Here is a 15,772-nt window from a genome sequence, read left to right as displayed (position 1 = left end):
TAAATAGGCAGTTTCATGTTGTTGGGTATATTTTTCAGAGCTACCTGCAGAAAGGGAGTTTCAACCACAACACGAGAGAAGAGAGACAAGAAATGAGAGAGAGAGAGAGAAAGAGGGAGAGAGAGAGAGAGAGAGGGAGAGGGGGGTGTATTTCAGAGGAGGGATGAGAAAAAGAAAAAATACGAGTAAGGAAGAAAGTCTTCAAAAGTGCAATGCTGTATACATTTTGTACATCATTTCCATAGCACTAGTCTCAAATAAAAAGAAGAGAAGGAGGGGAGGTGGAGAAAAAAAAGAGACAGAGAGAGAGAGAGAGAGGGAGTGAAATTTTTCACAGCCATGATTAACAGAAGCTATTGCATTACACTATTACTAATTCTTAACTGGCCAGAAGATGAAAAATAACAAACAACAAGGCTAAAAAGATCCCATGATGTCTCGGGTCGTGTTTTTTTTTAAATATATATAGTTCATTGTATGTATCAAAGGACATCCAGGAGAAGACGCTCACAGCTATATTGTTTTACAGCAATAAAAGGCGAGATTCCCCTCCCCAAGCAGTATTTATCCTCTTCCCCCCCCCTCGGAACCACCGTTCACATTAACTGGAATTAATGGAAGGATGAGGGGGGGGCTTTCTGAGGATTGCCTGTCCAGTCTTCCATCGCCTACTTTTTGTCCCCCGTCTGTGCTTCTCCGCCCTCTTCCACCTCCTGAGCCCTTTCCATTTTCTGTTTCTCCAATTCTTCTTGCTCACACTTGCTGCTGGGGAACTTATCTTTGTTGTTCTCCTTTTTCCACTTCATCCTCCTGTTCTGAAACCAGATTTTCACTTGCCTTTCAGTCAGTCCCAGGGCGTGAGAGACTTCAATCCTCCGCTTGCGGGTCAGGTAAGGATTAAAAAGGAACTCTTTTTCTAGCTCCAAGGTCTGGTAGCGACTGTAGGTTTGCCGGCCTCTCCTCCGTCCAGCGGCTGCTGGGGTGCGGGGAAAGAGAAAAAGAGATTGAGAAGACACAGCCACCAGGTTAGGGGACAGAGGGAGAGAGAGCGAAAGACGCGCGCGCGCGCGCACACACACACACACACAGAGAGAGAGAGAGAGAGAGAGAGAGAGAGAGAGAGAGAGAGAGAGAGAGAGAGAGAGAGAGAGAGAGAGAGAGAGAGAGAGAGAGAGAGAGAGAGAAACACAGACACACAAAGGCAGCGGCGGAACTGCCCTTCTTGTACGGTACAAAGGGGAGGTTAATTACACAGCAATGGATGGAGAGAGGCGCTGACGAAGAGGTCCACCACAGATGCGTTCCCCTCTGTTCGCCCGAGTTCTTGGGTAGCTCACCTCGCTCCCTCCTTTCCTCCCATCCCTGTCATTTTCTTGGGGAAATTATTCCCTGCCTGACATCCCAGGTTTCTGGCAACAAACGCCCTCCCGGCCCTTAAAACAACCGCCGCCGCCGCCGCCGCCTGCCCCCCTCACATCTCCAGAGATTTAAAAGATAATAACCTAAGCGGCGAGAGGAGGGAGGGAGGAGGCGGAGGACGCCAAGGAGAGACACAAAAAGGGGGTCTCGGAGGTTGTAAAAGTACCATAAACTTTCGGGGAAGCTTCTCCGAATGAAAGAAGGAGGGGAGAGAAGTCCAGTTCTCTCCATTCAGGAGAAAAGGTCCCTTTCAGGGTAATTAAGCGATAAAGCAATTCAGAGGTGCAAAAGTTTACGCTCATAAAACAGTACAAAGTAACCAAGGGTTGAGGTGGGGGAAGGAGGGAGGGGATGAAAGATAGTGGAAGAGGTAGGAAAAAAGGAAGGCGAAATTGCTTTATGGGATCAGGAAATGCCTTCTCGATGGCTGGACGCCTGGCCCTTCCTGAGATGCCTCCTCACCTTGCGGTCTCATCCAGGGAAAGAGTTGTGTGGGAGACGGGCTCTGCTCCGAATTGTCCGCGTCTTCTGCCAGGCCGGTGGAGGCTAGCTTGCAATCCGGATACTGCACCAGGTCGGATTCCTGAGCGCTGAAGAGGCTTTGTCTTTGCAACGGGTCATAGCCGTAGAAGTTGCTGGGATCCCCGTGGCACGCTACGGCGCAGGGATTCTGTTGGTAAGGGGAGGTGGAGAGAGAGGACGCTCCGTGGTAGAACTCTTGGATCTGGGTGGGGTGCTGGAAAGTGCCCCCCGTGCTCGGGCCATACACCACCGTCGGTCTCCCTCCGAGTTCCTGGGCGAACCCACAATCGTAGAAGTTGGGGCGCAGGGAGTCCCCAGTTTTGTACTTGGAGAAGAGGGAGTTGACAAAATAGGAGCTCATTGTCATATAAATAGCTTATTTTAAATAGGTCTAGATCTAGGTACCAGGGTTAGGGGAGATGAAAAGCCACAGGATGTTAAAAGATTAGGAACAGGCGCCAACCAACGAGTCTTTGTGATTTCCAGGAATATATACAGATATGCATAGATAAAAAAAAATCCTGAGGATGGAGTCAAAACTCTTTCCCAATGAACATGCTATCGGATCCCGCTTTTTAAAATTGCTGCTGTTGTTGTTTGTGACTGTTGTTATTATTATTCCTCTCTGTATGTGTGTCTCTCTTTCTCTCTCTTCTCCTTTTTCTTCTTTTTTCCACCTTCTTCTTTAACCCCCCCCTTAAAATATATATGTATATATCGGCACTTAAAAAAAGTTCTCGCTTTACATTTCCAAGGCGAAGTGCCAGTTCATAAACAGTTTTCCGTGATTTACTTCGGAGCAAATGAGTTTGTTCATATTTCGCAGTGTCTTTTCTGGATCATTTGCATCTATTACGGAACCCTCATCCTATTGGTTTCCACATACTCCACACGGACTCTGAACAGCCTGCGAGCAGGAAGGAGAGTGAGTGGGAGACAGAGAAGGAAAGAGAGAGAAAGAGAGAGAGAGAGGGAGAGAGAGAGAGAGTGAGCAAGAGAGAGAGAGAGAGAGTGGAGAGCAGAGAGCGCAAGGGAGAGAGGGAGGGGGTGGGTGGGGTAAATATAGAGATTAAATATGCTAAACTATCTACGTTAATGAGATATCTCTCGTCTTCGCCTGGCGACAAATCATCTACCTAAGCCCACCCAAAAGATTGATATTTGGGGAGGGTTGAAAAATTAAAGAGAGGCTTTGCTCCCATCGTTAATTTTCATTTTTTTTTTATTTTATTTTAACGAGGCAGTTTTAGCCCTTTGGAAAATGTCAGAGTTGCTTTGGAAAACTCTAAAAAGAGGCCAGATTTAATTGCTATTCCTTTTTTTCTAAAAAGCCTCCTATAAATGTAATTGATATTTTAATACCAAGTTATCAAATCCTACTGCGTCCTATAGCCTCAACATATTTTAAAACAAACGAGATAGTCAGATTTAACATTTTAATGATCAATTTCCTTATTATTGATAAAGGCTTAAGCATCAGTGCCAAAAGAAAGAAACAGTCCATTTGTAACAAATGATAGGGCCTTAAACTGTTTAACAAACTATACTGCACACAGACAAAAATAAAGCTAAATAAAAAGATGTGTAGGCACAGAAACGCAGACATACACACAGAAAGGGAGTCAAACAAATATTTAAAAAAGCAAAACAAAGCAAAACCACGCAAACACTGATATGTTCTTGCTAGTTATATTGCACTACATAAAAAACTGTTAAAGAGTTTTTATGAGTTCTTTCCTCCATGGTGATAAAAACCCAGGTTTTGGTTGGCACCTAAATACCGTTACTGCAAGATGTTGGGGTGTCAATACTAAATTGAAATGATTATAGTTTTTCATATATAACATTGACTTTTCAGCTCCCTGATATCACCCCTCCTACCACACTCCCCCCCTGCTTCTGTTCCAGCAGAGATGAAGCTATCTCCCATCTCCCCTCATCTCCCACCACAGCTGTGAGTCTTCTTAACTGAGGGTTCACATGTGCCATCCTCAGAAGTAGCCCCCCCCCCAAAAAAAAGCCTAGTTCATACCACAAGGTGCTTTTAACTAGGAAAGACCGGGAGAAAAATGGAGGAGGGGGAAGAGAATGAGATTATAGGAGGAAGGTTTTCTGACATTGCTTTAAGTTGCTTTCAGCTTTTGCTAACTCAACCATTCATACCACCACCACCACCACCTATGATCACCGGAAAGTAAATTCTAGGAGTCCTTTAGCTCTATCAGCCATTATTTTCATGGAGCTTTCTGTGTCCTCCCTGCTCCAAAAGATGCCAATCCTAACCCTCAAATGTAAAGTTTCCCAGCTGTATAAGCTTGTTTCTCCAGTCACTCCTGGGTGAGACACAGAGCTGCCATTTCTGCATTATATGAAATTACAGATTTTTGCATGCTGTGACCTCACTTTTTGTGTTGGGAATCTTGAAAAGGGCCAAACACTCCAGCTTCTCTTCTTCCAGCCGTGCCCCTTCCCGCCAACATACAGTTATATTTGGTTAACATCCCAAAGATAAATTCAAACAATTCCAACCCAAAAGAGAAGAACCCTCTCAAAAAAAAAACCATTTCAAAGTCCTGTACATCTTTCAGTCAAAATCCTGAGATGCATCTTTTGAAACAATAGTTCATATTATGGTACCTATTCAGCTGAGAGGAAAGGAGAAGGAAAGAAACAAAACAGGATGAGAAGGCTTTAAAATTATGTTTTGAAGGTAAGAACAAGTCTGTTTCATTTGTTTAAAGGCTATTTTTTTTCTCCAACCCTTCTCCCCTCTCTAAAATTCCTGGAAATAGTTGAAATGAGTGCTTAAAAATAGAGCTTTTATTTCTATATTTTCTTTTCCTACCCGCCGAATGGAAGAAACACTTTAAAAAATGTTTGATTATTGCTATCCATAAATTTTCCCAGTAACAAAACAAACAGGGACCAGCTTTTTCCTTCTCCAATATTTTCCCAGATTTATAGGGCAATCTTTGGAATCTTACTGAGAATTTAGCCCCAATATTTCCTTAACAACTAAGCCACAAACTGTCTAACATTTATTTACCTGTGAAATGCAGTCCTACACTACTGAACATAATAAGGATGATCTCTGAATAAGTACATGCAGGACTGCTCCATAAGCTTTCTCAAAAATGATTCCCACAACTAGTATGTATTTACAACCAGTCCTCAAATACTTAGAATTTGCTGGCATTTTTTAAAAAAAGATATACCTGGCTGACATCTCCGAAGGCATTTGTTAATCTGCAAACGCTGACTACCAGGAAGCACCTAGTGCTCTGTTCTTGTGTTCTCTCTCTCTCTCTCTCTCTCTCTCTCTCTCTCTCTCTCTCTCTCTCTCTCTCTCTCTCTCTCTCTCTCTCTCTCTCTCTCTCTCTGTGTGTGTGTGTGTGTGTTTATGGGGGGATGAGAGAGAGAGAGGGAAGAAAGAAGAAGAACCAGAATTAAGGTAAGATAGCTGAGTTATCCTGGAAGTTAGCATTTTAACAAACGTGCAGGGCAATTTAGTGTTTGATATCCTATGAAGAATCGTCATCAGCATTAAATCATGGGTATACTGTACTTGGGGCCTCTGATGAAAGGCAAATGTTTCTATTATAGGGAATGGGGAGGGGGAAGCCACCAGAGAAAGTGAGAATATAATTTACAAATACCCAGCGGAGGAAAGATTTATTAGGAAATCTTTCCCCAAAATACATCACTTGGTAAATTGTAAGTTCTCATTGTTTTATAGCTCCATGAGTGGATTAAAAAAGAGGTTTTTTTTTCCTATTAATTAGCACAAAGTACATCTGGTTTAAAAGATTGCAGCTTTTATGTATTTTAGGGTTGCTGAACATTGCCTGGAATTGCAGTAGAAAAAGGAAGATGTTTTCTTATTTTCTGACTACCCACATTCAATCTCTCTTTTTTTCCTTGAAGTTAGTTCAGTTTTGTAATGTAGAAAATCTGCTGGGTGTTATTTAATCAATTTATGGAATCTTGACTGTTTCTGACACTTTGTAATCTTTTCTTTATAAAACATCTTTATTAAAATGTGTTCTGATTCTAGTTTTTAATAACTGTTTTACTTCCTATTGATCTCTTTTATTCATAGAGTTCCTTTGTGGACTGACAGTGGTTTTGAATGTGGCATTGGAAAATACTTGTTTCACTTACACACAGAAAAACGTGTATACATATGTGTGTGCACACATTTACATTCACACATACACATCTATATCCCTTTTTTTAAAAAGAGACAGGTTGGTGTTGGAGTTACTTGGTCCTAATTGTATTTTGAAAGAGCCATATTAAGGTAAATTTCTCTTCACCTACAAAGCCCCTGTCCTTTTCCAATGTAACTAGACACAAACAGAAGATATTTTGGAATTTGTGTTGCCACAGAATTCCTTCACATTCTTCAAAAGCTGGACAAGTACACTGGAGAATGAATAGTTCAACAACCCTGCAAATATTTAAGGATATTTATGATGATTCTCTTAAAATTGCCATACTATGTAATGATGTACAATGATTCCTATCAAAGTATATCCAGATATCCTGTGGGCTGGACAATGCATGACATTTCCTAGAGTTTGTGACCTATCTTTCATCTGTAGCTAAATAAATCCTATATTTTGAAAATAGCGGTATAATTATCACAAAACAACTAGAGGGGCCAAAGAACATTGCTCGGATTGTTGTCATTATGCAGTTAAAGAACTGTTTGCTTACAATCACACACAGAGAGGGGTGGGTGGGACGCAGAAGCATACACACGCAAAAACACACTGCTTAATCATACTCTTGAGTAACAAGTTCAGCATTAAATTGTTTCCACAAAGCTCTGTTAAGACAAATGGGGTTGCGCAGAAACAATTATACAAACTCCCCTTCTTTGGCTCGGGGTGTGTGCAGGAGATCTTCTCCACGGCCTTTGTGTGTTAAGTTTTCATCCTTCTTTGCTCGCCTTCCAATGGGCCGAGTATTTATACCTTCTGAGAAGAAACGCTCCAGAAAGATCGCCATGATTTGTCCTATATTTTATGCTTGGGGATTTATTCACAATGGTTTCGAGCAACAATTCCGTTTATTGTTCGTAATGAAATCAAGGTGTTGTAGACTCAAGAGAGAAAGGCACTGCGGCCCGGTTATTTCTGCCATGGAGTGATAGCACCATCTAACGATCATTCGAAGTAAGACGCCCGTAAAAATAATAGATGATAATAAGCAAAGATGGGTTAGGGAGATTGGTCGTGATGCTTTTATGGATCCCATCTTTTCTTTTCCATTGTGTGCATTTTAAAAGGTTGTTACCTATGATAAATCATGGAGGAGTGTATAAGATTTCTTCTGAAAGTGACCATCGCCTCCTCAGAATTCTTGGTTAGTTCTACGGGGCGTTGCTTTCCATCCGGTCGTTTTCAGGGCAATAAAAAACAAGAGACCAGGGGATTCTGCTTTTGAAAAACCACCATTGTTTTAAAGCTGGAGACTAAACAATTGAAGTATTCTGCTTTGGAAGGGAAAGCTTGGGTTGTAAATAGATTAAAAAGAGGACAGAAAAAGCTTTTCGAAATCAGACGTCTGGCCAGGACTTTGAGTGTGTCTACATTTGGTGGTGGTGGTGGCGATAGGGTGTTGAGGGAGTGGGGAGAAGGGGGATGTTGCCGAGAGTTTATGATCCAGGATGCTGGCAACTTGAAAGTGATAAGAAACGCCGGACAAAAAAAACCCACAGGATTTGGATAAATTAAGAAATGCTTTCTTTCTGCCCTCCCTCCTCTCTGTTTCATCTTTCTCCTCTTTTTAAATGTTTCTTATTTCTGGGGGAAATAGACAAAAATACATCTTTGCTTTTTCTTCCTCCTCCTCCTCCTCTTCTCCCACCATAGAAAGACATTCGGGTAATTTAGGAGCTTCTGAAAGTTTCCTACTCTTGTTTGCTTTACAGTCGCTTAGTTCCTTAACCTTCAGAAATTTATACCCTATAAAGTTTTATGGTGGTCATATTCTTTTATTGCAGCCTACCACGCAGAGTTTTCTTCTCTCTTTTATGATGAGCTACTCTCCTACTTCTACTCCAGTAATATCCAGCATTTAGCAATCATTTCATTCTTTTAGAATATATATTCATGCGTGTGCGTGTGTGTGTGTACGCGGGTGCGCATGTACACATACATATACATGCATGCAGGCATGTCTGGTAATGGAGATAATTTGCTTGTTGTTGTTTTTTAAATAAAAAAGGCTTCATAACCTTTTTAAAAAGTTATACAATCATGTGGATTTTGAACATAAACAAAAATGGAAACAACAATGCATGATTTTCTTTTGAATAGAGTATAAGGATATCCAGATGACTTTGGCAAAATCCAAAATATTATTCTTTTAATCTGAGTTATTTTTTGGTAAAAATTACAAGATAGTTACTGGGCATTGAAAAATATGTGGGTTTCTTCCTTCTCTGAAGAATTCTGGATCATCACCCTTCCATCCCTGTGGAAAACAACCTTCATTGTCTACACCTTTTTCCTTATGTAAACATCACATTCATTCACTCACATATATTCCCTCATTCATTCATGGGTCCTTTATGTTTTATTTTGTTTTCTGGTGTAAAAGTAACAAGAAAGACTCTTTTAGGCACAAATTGAAAGACAGAGAACTGCTTTATTTCTGTTTTGCTGAAGAGATTCAGAGATTTAGAGATGGAGCAGACTTTACAAAGAAAGAAATAAAAATACACTGAGAATGAGCTTTTTCTAAGGACAAAGGAGAGAATCTCCAACAAACCAATTCAAACCTAAAAGATCTTTATATAATACACACTAAAGAGCCATTAAAGAAAAACAAACACAAGTGCAAATATTTCTGCAGTTTTAGAAAAAGGCATAGAACACAATGAGATATAGGTCAGGGTCCCCTTTAAACTGATTTTTATTCTGTGGGATTAAACAACTGTGGAAAATACAGTTTGACCTTATAGAACTGAAGAAACAATAATTTTTTCAACATTTTTCCTCTACAGGGACTTTTTTTCTAACGAAATCAACTAGTTTCTCTTATTAATCCATGCATTACCAAAAATGCAGCTTTCAAAAACATCTCTTGTCTTCACTAATAAGGTCTAGGAAGGTATCTATGACTAAAATCAGTTAATATGCTAATATATGTGTGGAGAATGTTTTTCTTTACAAAATGTTCATATTAATCTTGAAAGAATTTCAGAGCAGTTTTTCTGCAGTGCTCAGGGTGTCTGAATCAGCCTTGAGAATTACTGGAGGCAAATTAATGCCGTGGATAAACCACCAAACTATCCCAAATCCTTCCACATACCTGCTGGTGCAATAGGCTCTCTAATGCTGGCAGTGCTATCTAAAAACCAAACAATACCTCCAGCTTTCTTTTTATTAGAAGTTAAATAGATAAATGCAGAAGTTCAGACTTTTTCTTTAAAAATCCAATATAAAATTGGTTTTGGAAACAGTATGAAGTTAGCAGAATTTAAGCCATGGGTATGCCCTATATTTTATTCCCACAGCAACATTTTGTTAGCTTTGTAGAGGATTTGCCCAGCAATCCTTCTTTCCTGATCTAAGACAACTTGCCTTGGATGTGGGCATTTCAAGTTTTTGTTTCCCTCCCCCAAACAATTTTTCAAAAACCCACTAAAATATTGTTAAAAATGTGCTGGAGTAAAAGATTTATTTGCTTGCCATTTCAGAAAATCCTTCAAACCAGGCAAATGCTATTTGAAATGTAAAGTTAAAATCTGCCTATCAAATTTTGAAAGCATGACGGCAGACCAAAGAAAATGGTAGAAAAATTCTGTACATCACTCTATGAAATTAGATTTTTCTTCTGGGACTTCTGTCTACAAAGAGCCTTACATTTAGGCAAAAAATTTTCCCCTCCCCCCTTCCTCATCCCTGTTATGTTATGAAAATTTCTCACCAGTAGAATGGTGTTATTTCTAAAAAGTGGGAGTGCATAATAGCAGTGGAAATCGGTTTAGTATGGAGCCTTGACTGGTTCTGCAACTGTTTAAAAGCTTAAAGTGGTTTAAGCCCCATTTTACATTCTTAAAAGCCACAGAAAACAAGAGGAATCTTCACAAGAGCACATACATTCACGAGAAGTTTTCCCTACAGAAACAACGGGCCCTCCCAAAACCATATATGCATCTTGCACTAAAGTAACTTACCTACCCCCTCTCCCCAACCCCATTCCCTCCGAGTCCTCCAAAAGGTTGGGGTTGAACTCATTTCAATAGTCATAAAGGAAACAGAATCCCAAGTCTGATTATTTAAAAGTGGAGAATGGGGCTAACAAAGACATGGAAACCCTTTTTTTTTAATCTAATGGGACTTTTTTCTGTTTGTAAACAATGAAGATATAAAAAGTATTAAAAATCAAAAGAAGCAATTTCTATCTCAGAAGCAGTCAACTACCCTTTTGGGTCACTCCGTGTTCCTGTTCATATAAATGTGAAATGTGGTTCTATCCTGCAGGACAAGCAGAGGGGTAGCAACCCACAACATTCAAGTATTAAAACTTCTCTGTGGAACTGGATAAATGAGGATTGACTCAGAGACCCTCTATCACACTTGGTACTTGAGTGCTCTTTCTGAATAACTCTTGTCCTTAATAAATTATAGATACCAAAAGCAAAGAGTCCCTTGCTTTTACAAATTTAGGTATCTAGCTTCACATGCAGTTCAAAAGATTTTAGCTTTCTGTCCCTCCTTTTCTCCTTAAAAATGTTTTAGTGGAGAACCGTGAGAAACTTGAAGGTTCTCCCAATGCCAAATAAAGAGAAGGAAAGGAATAAGCAAAGCCAGGGAGTGTGGTCTTCCTTGGATGCCTGGGCACTGCTTGGGGCAACGTTGTGACTAAAATATTTTTCTTTCCAACAGCTGTTCATCAAATAGGCTAAGAGAGGAAAAGAGAGATGCCTTCTGAATGCAAGCCCTCAAAAAGTTAGTGGTTTATAAATGGTTTTCCTGGAGTTTTCCTACTTGTACTCCATGAACAGAGGGGAGATCTTATCTGCCTTAAGAAAAAGAATGTGATGTGGAGGTTGAATTGGGGTATCATTCATCTGTACAGTTGTTTGCTCCTGGATCAATCCAGTTCCAGCCTGGGGATGGAGGGGGGGAAACATGTCCTTAGTTGATGACAGGTTTAAGGTCAGCCTTCTTTTCCTTTCCTTTCCTTGGCTTAATAATAATCAATAATCAATAGCATTAAAAGCAATCCTCCTCCAATTGCTGCCTATCCAATGCTGTACACTACAACTCTCCCTATTCTTATTTATTCTGGCAAGGAGGGGGCGGATTTGAACCTCACACTGTTGGAAGGCTTCATGTTTGGGAAGGTCTAACAAACAAAAGAAGTAGCTATGCTTACAGACTACATTGCCTATCAAGAATTACCTTTCAGTGCATAGCATCTCCCACCCCACTTATAGTCCCTTACTGGAGTGATCGGTAAATATATTTAAAAAGTGGGAAGGTGGTCAAATGGAAACAAGCATGTGTAGTCTTCTGAATCCTTTGCCAGCCAAGCAGGAGAGGAGGCCTCTTTCTGGCTTGATTGCTTTTGTCCTCATCTCAAGCACAGCTGAGAATGAAGTCACTGACCATCAAAAACCATCTAAGTTTGGGAGGGATTAAAATTGGGGTAGAACAGAGAAAGGAGGAAGCAGAAGAAAGCTTCACTCTTTTCCCTGTTCCTTATTCATTTTCTTCATTTTCATCCTGCGATTCTGAAACCAGATTTTGACTTGTCTTTCACTCAGGTTCAGAAGCCTGGCCACTTCATGTCTACGGTCCCTGGTGAGGTACATGTTGAACAGAAATTCCTTCTCCAGTTCCAGGGTCTGATATTTTGTATAGGGGCATCTTTTCTTTCTGGAGGAACGAGCATGCAACCAGTTGGCTGCTGGGTTACCTGGGGGAAAAAAAGAAAAGAGAAAAACAAAACAGGGTTACTCAGGAATTGACACCAAACCCTCCAAGGTTTTTAAAATCTCTTTGGGTCAAGATTTGAAGACAAGTGGAGACCTACCAAATCTTACCTATAATATAATGTTGGAAAGATAAATGTACAAAATATATCTGCACTCATGTTTGACATGCAAATAGCAAATAAGACTTTAGAAAGGAAAGGAGGGAAAGAAAAATCAAAATGAGTAATTTATTTCAGAGATGGAAGAGTATATTTATTTACATATAAAAGACAGGAAGGAAGGAAGGAAGGAAGGAAGGAAGGAAGGAAGGAAGGAAGGAAGGAAGGAAGGAAGATGGCCCTTTATGTTTTAAATGAATCTATTTATACGGTACTTGGATAGGTAAACAATCCACGCACATATTTTACATACTGGTGTGAAAGGCATATTTTCCCATCCATTTATATTTCCATAAAGTAGAAATTCCTTCCTTCCTTCTTTTGTTTATGTTACAAGAGAGAAACATATTGCCTGTGTTTTCATCATGAGCCTCCTAACCCAGCAAAGTAGGGGATCAAATGGAGAGGGGAGGTATCTTCTCCTGAAAGCCACAACAGTCTCCCCAGCAGTGGCATATGGTGCCTTCTGCCCATGGATATTATTTTAGACAAGCAGAATTTCAGAAGTAACAGCCCTGCCTTGGAGAATTCACGAGACCTTTTTTTGAGGGGCAGAGAAGGAGCAACACTACGACTAGAAGCCAAGTCAGTAAAATGCTAGAGGTGAGTAAATAGGTCTGATGTGGCCACAACTCCACCAAAGGCAAAACAAAACAAAACAAAAAAGGCAGCTGGGTGTGAGTGTGTGTGTTGTGCTGTTCATGTAGAGCCAAACTAGCCTACTCCATTAGTAACTGGGTTCTTTCACATACAGGGAATTCTGCTACCAGAAGGGACTGGGGGTCCTGCAGCAGAAAAGCCAGCCAGCTCTTGCCTGGTTTCCCCGGCCTCCTGCTGAAATTAAAAGCAGCCTTGCAAGTCTGAATTCTTGTTGTATGGCAGGAGGGGATATGGCCGCCATTTCTCCGTGGATAAAATGAAATCCATTCTCTCTCTCTCTCTCTCTCTCTCTCTCTCTCTCTCTCTCTCTCTCTCTCTCTCTCTCTCTCTCTCTCTCAACACACACACACACACACACACACACACACACACACACACACACGGCTTAGGTTCCACTTTCTTCCTAATCTTAGCAACTACTTCCTTCACAGAAGTGGCTGACTCTAATAAGCAAAAAATTAAATATTAAAGAAATTCATTTTTGTTAATAATTAATACTGCTACCTATCTTCAACGGCAGGGGAAGGAATTCTCCACAATGGTCCCCTTTTTAGGGATATGGATGTGCGTGTGATTTCTTGGCATTTCATGGAAACCTGAGGTATGGCACAGGAAAATAAGTTTATTTTTCATTTCACACAATTCCCCAAACAGGAAACAAAAGACAACAAAACAAAACAAGAGAAGGAAGAGGAGAGGGAAGGAAGAGGTGTGTGGAGAAAGAAGGGGGGGAGAGTTTTAGTTAGTAGGCTATTCTTAACACCAAAATGCACATTCAAAAATACACACACAAAAGCATATATGCACATACAAAGACAGGGTGTGTATTAGACTCAATGCTTTTCTGTCAATAAAGAAGTTTAGGAATAAGCTGAATTGCAGAGAGATGAAAGCCCAATGTCTGTCTGGGGCAAATGGTTCTTCTCTCATTTTGCTTTCCCCCCCCCCCCATTTCTACCTTCTCCGCATCTTCACCCCACCGAACTTGACTCCGAAGACACGGGTGGACAGTCTGGATCTCTGGGAACCAAGCCTTTTCTCAGCAAGGTCTGTCTCTCTCTACTCTCTCTCTCTCTCTCCCTCCATTCTGGAGCTGGTGGGAAGGGGAGGAGGGGGAGGGAGTAGAAGCCAGAAAAAGCTTTTCTTTTCAATCTTCCCCTTCTTTTCAAATGTTTAAATTTGAGAAAAATTCAAATAAAAAATTGCTGTCGTCATCACTGGCACATGCTTTCCTTCAAAAACGAAATGAAATAAATAAATTTCTTGGAAAGTCATCTTGTGAATGAAATAACCTACATCCTGATTTGAAACTATTAGGGAATCACAACACTGAAGTCAGCTCTCTTATTGGAAACATCCCCGACATTGGGCAAAAGGCAAAGAGAAAGAAGCCGAGAAATTCGCCTTGCATTATAAGTAAAAAAAACAACAAAGATTTGCATTATTATTTTTTTTGGAATCTCCCTTCTTGATTCAACCCATCCTACCCCAGTTTTCCTCACAATATTTTTCCTCGAAAGTGCCTGTGTTGGGGGGGCGGGGAGATAATAGTGTTCAAATTGCAGAAAGAAGCCTAGATGATTGAGTTTAAGAGTTTTATAATATGATCCTCTTAATAAATTTAAAACAAAGAAAAGCCCCTAATAAAGCTTGCTTCTTTTATTTATTTATCCTGTTTGGGGGAGGGAGAAGGGAAGGCATTAGCTCTGAAATATTTATACCCACGTAGGGTGTACATTTCATACCCAAACAACAATAAACAAAGAAGACAGTGCACACTACCAGGGATCGGGATCCTTCAAGGTAAATAAGGACACTTGGAGAATTGAATCCCCCTTCTTAGTCCTCAGTGGGATCCTCTTTCCACACTATTTTCATTCTCCCGTCTATTCCTCCTTTAGTCTCTCCAAACAAGCACACGGAGACACACACACACACACCGAGGCTCGTTCAATACTTCCCCAATCTATTATTATTGTTGTCCTCCCCCACCGCCAATTTTTATACATACAACCGAAGCCCGCGAAGCCACTGTCCCTTCCTCACGCCACCGGCTGCAAGTAAAGTCGAATCGCGCCCCTTCCAACCCTCACTGTCCAGTTTGCATGCTTATTTCACTTCCAACAATACGCTAAGCCGAGCAAAACCACCCCACTCCAGAACCCCCAGTCCTAGATTTAACACCAGTGGCTTAGATGGGGGGGGGGAGGGAAGGGGGAGATTTCTTTTTTAAAATCTTTTTTTAAGCTTCCCTTGCCCATTGTGCCTTTTACGACACCCCCTCTTAGGTTTTTATGATGTTTACTTCCTCACTTTTTATAACTTACTTTGATCTGGCCTGCTTTTGTCCTCGCTTCCTTCACAAACTTTATTGTCCTCGAAGCTGGGCCTTTGACTGGAAGCGATTCCTTCCCTTCCAGCAGAAAGGTCTAAGTGGAACTCCTGTGTCCCCTGTTTACGGATCTCCCCGGGGTGTCCCAGCAGCGGTTCGGTTTTAACTGGTCCCTGCCCGGCTGCTATAGTTTCTGTTCTGGGCACTGGGTCCAGCCAGCTTCGTAGATACCTGCTCTCTGAGGTAGGGATGTTTTGATGCTGGAGGTAGGGATGATAGACCGAAGGAAGGGTAGCAGCAGTGTGTGGCGGCAGAGGCGTCCAGGAAGCGCTGAAAACGGAGGTTTTGGGCTGGAAACTACAGGAGGGGAAATCGAGGTGTTCAGTGTGAGTAGTTTGCCTGGAGTTTGAGTACTGCCCGGAAGAGAATTTAGCGGCGGGAGAGTCTTCGTTGTCATGGCTTATAATGGAGTCGACATAGTAATTGCTAAGAGTTCCAGAAATTGACATTCTTGGACATCCTACGAGCACCACGGTTCAATGAAGGGGAAAGCAAACGAGCGAGCGAGCGAACAAGCAATAAAAAAATAAGGAGTAGATCTCTAGTTAAGCTGCTGTACAGATATTAGAGTATATGGGGAGGGGAGGGGGGGAGCTGGTTGGGAAAAAAAACCAAAAACAAAACAAAACACCAAACCAGGCGACACTCTCGCTTAACCCCCTT

General features: G+C 41.2%; 2 protein-coding genes across 3 annotated transcripts; both read right to left on the bottom strand.

The window, feature by feature from the left end:
- Positions 1 to 668: 668 nt before the first annotated feature.
- Positions 669 to 2,308, bottom strand: HOXB8 (homeobox B8; the record flags this gene model as incomplete). Of its 2 annotated transcripts, none has more annotated exons than XM_081344610.1 (2): positions 669 to 976; positions 1,882 to 2,308. In XM_081344610.1, the coding sequence occupies 2 exons, from the start codon at positions 2,306 to 2,308 to the stop codon at positions 669 to 671; spliced, it is 735 nt and encodes a 244-aa protein (XP_081200736.1). The 2 variants fall into 2 exon arrangements, with proteins under 2 accessions (XP_081200736.1, XP_081200737.1); XM_081344611.1 differs by having other exon boundaries at positions 669 to 973; positions 1,882 to 2,302.
- Positions 2,309 to 11,644: 9,336 nt separating this feature from the next.
- Positions 11,645 to 15,558, bottom strand: HOXB9 (homeobox B9; the record flags this gene model as incomplete). Its single annotated transcript, XM_081343558.1, has 2 exons — positions 11,645 to 11,880; positions 15,045 to 15,558. 2 exons carry the CDS (start codon positions 15,556 to 15,558, stop codon positions 11,645 to 11,647), a joined length of 750 nt encoding a protein of 249 aa, XP_081199684.1.
- Between the last annotated feature and the right edge of the window lie 214 nt (positions 15,559 to 15,772).

This window comes from Vipera berus (assembly GCF_964194415.1).
Source record: "Vipera berus genome assembly, chromosome: Z".
Lineage (NCBI taxonomy): Eukaryota > Metazoa > Chordata > Lepidosauria > Squamata > Viperidae > Vipera > Vipera berus.
The sequence above is the reverse complement of the archived record's forward strand: the minus strand, read 5'-3'. Positions and strand labels throughout refer to the sequence as shown.